Source organism: Pinus tabuliformis, chromosome 7 (genome assembly GCF_031772625.1).
Source record: "Pinus tabuliformis cultivar Carrire ecotype Pingquan chromosome 7, CPIR1, whole genome shotgun sequence".
Lineage (NCBI taxonomy): Eukaryota > Viridiplantae > Streptophyta > Pinopsida > Pinales > Pinaceae > Pinus > Pinus tabuliformis.
Window position 1 is genome coordinate 1363427899 of NC_142293.1, and position 5344 is coordinate 1363433242.

The 5344-nt window shown below is 42.3% G+C and overlaps 1 protein-coding gene across 1 annotated transcript; it reads right to left on the reverse strand.

The window, feature by feature from the left end:
• Positions 1–3722: 3722 nt before the first annotated feature.
• Positions 3723–4480, reverse strand: LOC149252660 (uncharacterized). Its single transcript, XM_089454226.1, has 2 exons — positions 4245–4480; positions 3723–3993 (listed from the first exon to the last, which is right to left on the reverse strand). The coding sequence occupies exons 1-2, from the start codon at positions 4478–4480 to the stop codon at positions 3723–3725; spliced, it is 507 nt and encodes a 168-aa protein (XP_089310352.1).
• Positions 4481–5344: the final 864 nt, after the last annotated feature.

Below are 5344 nucleotides of genomic sequence, written 5' to 3' on the forward strand. Positions count from 1 at the left end.
ATCCTGGTCTTGCGTCATTATCTGGTAAATGCAATCTAGCTCATCGTTGTTGTCATCGTTGCGCACAAGTTCAGTGTAGCACGCTCCTTCGGCTGGATCTAGTGGAACTACTACGTGTAGGGACTTTTTCTCGAATATCATCTTCCCCTTCTTCAGGTTGACGACTCCATTCATATCAATGGCCCAGTCTATTCCTGGCAACGTAGGATAAGGATTGCTTTCATCAACAATCTCTATCACTTCAAAGTCCATCTACATGCTTGCACCTTCAATATCAACTGTTACCCCTTGCAACATCCCCATGGGCAAAATCTTCTAATGGTTCGCCATTCATAATTTAATAGGGGACCACTGTAATGTGGGCCTGCCCATGCGTTCCCATGTCTGCTTAGGTAACACATTCGTGTCGGACCCCAGGTCCAAGATTACCTGATCCATTTCATATTCACCAATCTGCGTCGTCAACCTCATCTCCCTTCTAGTGCGCAATGTATGCTTTCCCAGTTTTCGGACTACACGCGTCTCACCCGACCTTGCGCACCTAGTGATTAGCTCTTGTAGTCCTTTAACTGCCCTATTATTGTGCAACAGCTTTATGCATGTCTCTAAAAAGATAGTAAGCATAGAAGGATCCATTCTTGGCTTTGGTTGATCCTTACCACATGAAGTAGAGGCCTCCGCGAAGCTCTTCTTAGCTTCCATAAACGTCTCCTTTGCGCGTTCCAAGTCAAACTCCGGTTCCTTTGTAGGAGCCTTATGAACCCATGTATCTTCCTCAGGCTGCTTCCCCTTATCTTCCCCTGTGGTCATGCCGCTTCTGAGCACCATATTCACATTTGGGTCTTCTTTGTGCGGTTCAGACCTCATCATTTGAATATTTTGAGTCGGAGTAGGCTGAAGTACTCCTTTCTCATGCATCTGTGTGATCAACGTAGGACAATCTACTGCTTCATGATCGAATTGAGCACAGTATGAACAAGATATTCTTGTTGGGTTGGTACAATTGCAGGTGTAGTGCCCTGGTCCTCTGCAATTGTAACAAATTAATTGTCTGCGGTCCCTTCCTGGGCCCATCCCTCCTCGTCCTCGACCTTGGCCCTAAAATCCAGCGCATGCCATCCTCGCATTTGGGTTGAGGCCTCGCATTTCTATCTGCATTATATAGGCTGTGGTTTGCTCCATCATCAATTCATAGCTGCGACAAGTATGCTCGTCGTGGTCCACCGACCTACAAAAATTACAAAACAGCTACTGCGGAGTTTGTGTATACTTCTACAACAGATGATAATTGTCCATCGTGTGTTTTCCTCCTATCTGACAGATCGCACACCATAACGTAGGTGTCGTACTCAGCCCTGCTTGTGCTTCTGGTCTCAACGGCATCGGTCCCCCTCCTGCCAAGTAGTTCGCGAATACTGGACAGTGATCCTTGTCATGGCCCTGACCTTTGCATTTTATACACCATACTTTTATTGCATGCCTTTGGTCGTGGTGCCCTATTTTGCTTCAAACTCTGTATCTCCAAGCATAGATTCTGTAGTTGCACATGGATTTGTTGAACTCCTAGCCCCGGATCCTGTATCAGTGTTTCATGCAACCTCATCGCCATCTCCAATGCTTTAGCTTGGTTTGAAAGCTTCTGCTATGATAGTTTCGTCCTTAGGAGGGGTGTCAAAGACGCCACAAACCACGTGCAGTGCTGCACATCCGTTAGCATCATATCAGCTTCTCGGATCATACTCTTCAGCCGCTGATCTAGATCCCATGGGGTCTCGCCTGGAAGCATCGCGATCTCTTTAAATCTAATGATTGACTGCGTCTCTAATTTCGACCGGCTAAATTCTCTATTCAGCACATTCTGGATCTTCGCTATTCCTACATTTGGGTGATCATTCGAGTGCTTGATATACCATGTCAACGCGCGATCCTGTAGCACACTCACCAATGTAGCCTTCTTAATGTTGTTGTCCATAACAGCTTGTGCTTCCCACACTACTCTTACCACGAACAAGAACTGAGCTGGATCCTCATTCCCTACCCCTCTGAATACGGGTAACTTAATTGTGATCGCCATACTGAACTATTGGTTTTGTTGGAGGTGGTGTGGGTGAAGATGGAGGTGAAGGAGGTGAAGCGAGTGGTGGTGTAAGTGGAGATGGTAACTGCGGAATGCGTTGCCTTATCAAACTGACTGCACTTCTCAGAGAGACCCGAGTGAGCTCTTCCTCACTCTCTCTCGAAACTGAAATCAAGGGAATGTCTCCTAATTCCCCGCTACCTTTGTAGATCCTTCCACTCCGCGTTATTCCAAACATTAATGAATTCGCATCACCCGTTTATCACATAATAGCATCTTAATCTAGGTATTCAGGGATTTAATGTACCTACCTCGCGGTCCCTTGAGAAAGAGTCTTTCTGCTTCACTGTAGCTCACGGTCGTGTCTATCACAAATTCAGTTATAAACCCTCCTATTATCCAGTCAAGCCAATGGTTCACAGCTCACGCGATCTTATCTTCTGATGCCTCCAGTCTGCGCACTAACTCCAGAGTCCACACTATTGGTTGGTCAAGTTTATACCTTCCCTGGTTGTCGGCTAACCTCACGGTCCACTCATACAGTTTAGAAGGGAAGGACGCGAAGAAGATCTTGTGGATTTCTGTATATACGTAGCGATCCAGACACCTCTTCTCAGATATCTATGGAGTTTTGTTTTCCTGTGTCACGAACTCGTGAAGCTTTTTGTCCAAGCACTCTTCAATTTCCTCCTTTGTAGGGTTCCAATGGCACAAAATCAAACATCCCTTAGGCAGATCCCGGTCCCGACAACAGGACCATTTGTTGGCTTGATGGGGCCTGACCCAGGTTCAGAAATGATTTAGCCAAAAAAATCCCAAAACTACTGGCCCTTTCGGCAATAGCCCATAGTGCGCGGACTGAGGTATCACCCAAGATATTATGGGAGGGTGTTGGAACTAGGTTTCCACACCCTAGGGATGTCTTGATGAGGTCTAGGAAGTTCACGAACCCAACCTGTGCACTTGCACTGCTCTGCGCAGTCGTCTGCCCTTCGCAACTTGTGCGACTATTTCTGCGTAGCTCTGTAAAGAGTGCGAAGAGGTGCTATCTAGATCCTTTATCCACACTATGCTATTATTATAGATCTTGACTTAATGGTGTGTACCCAATATTCTTATTAACCATTCAACATTCATAACAAGTGTGCACAATCATAAAACTGTAAAGAGATGCATAAATACAATAGAAGCCTAAACACACAGATCTATGAGCAGATGCATAATATTTCAGAATCAAATTATCTTTTATTAATCCTCTGTTTCGATACAATCCCAACTCCACCCTGCACACTCAGCTGCAGGGGTCCACGCACACAGTTGCGGACTCTACCAGGCCTCTGCACACATAGCTGTAGAGCCTCTTCCTACTACTACAGCTCAGGACTCAGACTTATAGACTCAGAGCTTAATTCCTCATTCAAAAACCCATATTACTTCTCCAAAGTTAAAAACTGACTTTGCCCTTAGAGCCTCGCTCTATTTATACAATCCAATGGTTTGCGAACCATGGGTAGGCCGACACATTCTATATTAAATTACATTATTTTAGGGTGGACAACCCTAGACTCTCGCACTCCGCGCCTGCATTTGGTGGGGTCTTTACATTACATTGACCAAAACTCAGGCTTTTAGCCCCAAAATCTTGCTATCGAGGGGTCTGCTTCCCAAAAATATCATTACCCAACTTGACTTCAAACTGAATAGTGGTGTCTAGATTGGAAAACAAATCTTTGTCTCCAGTCATGTGATTGCTGCATCCACTATCTAAAAACCAAATATCATTCAAACATTCTTGAGTCACATTACAAGTCATAAGAATTGGCTTTTGACTATCTTCAAATTCTTCTGAGATGTGTGCAGATTGCTTACCAACATCTCCCTGCCTCTTCAAACACTTAGTAGCAAAATGGCCATATCTTTTACAATAATAACATTGAACTTTAGACAAATCATACCTTTGATTTCCTCGATGCCAGGTTCTATTATAACTCCCCCTTAAATTAGGAGGACGTTGCTAAGATTTCTCTTCAGGATCATAATTATCTCGCAGACGTCTTTGATCATCTACTTTGCTGCCTCTTCCTCTATTACTCAGTCTTCCTCTGCCTCTTCCTCTATGAAATTGAAGCTTAGTTTTGAAGGCATTCTCCATGTGCTATCATCATACCTTGACATCCTAGATTCATGTGCAATCAAAGAACCAGTCAACTCTTCAATTTGCATTTGACTTGTTTCCTTGTACTCTTCTATGGATACAACAATCACTTCAAATTTCTTTGGCAAACTTCGAAGGAATTTCTCGATCACCCTCTTGTTTGAGATATCTTCTCCATATTGTCGCAATTGATTAACAACACTCATGACTTGAGTCATAAAAGCATCCACAATTTCATTGTCTTTCATTTTCAGATTCTCGAAATCTCTTCTCAAATTCTGCAACTTGACGTTCTTTACTTTCGCTACACCTTGATAACAAGATTCAAGAATGTCCTATGCCTTCTTCAAAGATTCTGCATTTGATACTTTTGAAAGTATCATGTCATCTAAGACTTGTTGAATAAGGCCAAGAGCTTTATTGTCCTTCTTTCTGTTTTCTCTCAACAACATTCGTTCAACATTTGTAAGAGCCATCTTTGTTTCCTCATTAGAAGGCTCGGGATACCCATGAGTAACAAATCCCCAAAGATCATGAGAACGTAACAATGTTCTCATTCGAATAAACCAGGAATCATAATTTTTCTTAGTTAAAATAGGAATTGACTGAGTAGTATTAGTATTTGAAGCCATTTTAATTCAATTTACAAAGTACTTTAATTTCTCCAAAAAAAACTCTTCCTTGACTCAATCCACAATGGTAAATAAGCTTTAACTCATTAACCACTTAATATTAATAAGCTAAGTAGAGCCCACAAACAATGACACAAAAAAAACTCGGATGGAAAAATAAATATTTATGATGCCAAAGCAAATAGAGGTTTAATATAAATTCCTTCCTTCAACGTGTAGATAAAATTGCTGGAAATTTTATAACATAAATGTCCCCATCTACTCAACAATTGAAACTTCTCTATAAAAAAAAAAAAAAAAACATTCTCAGAAGGCCTTCAAACATGGAATTTGAAAAATAATTCTACTTATAAAATCTGCCAATCAAAAACTGGCACTATCATGACATAATAGCTTACAACATTGGTAGTTGCGACTTATGGCAGATTTATCTCTTCTTCTGACTCCTTCAAACTTCACGATGCCCCCTCCAGACATTAC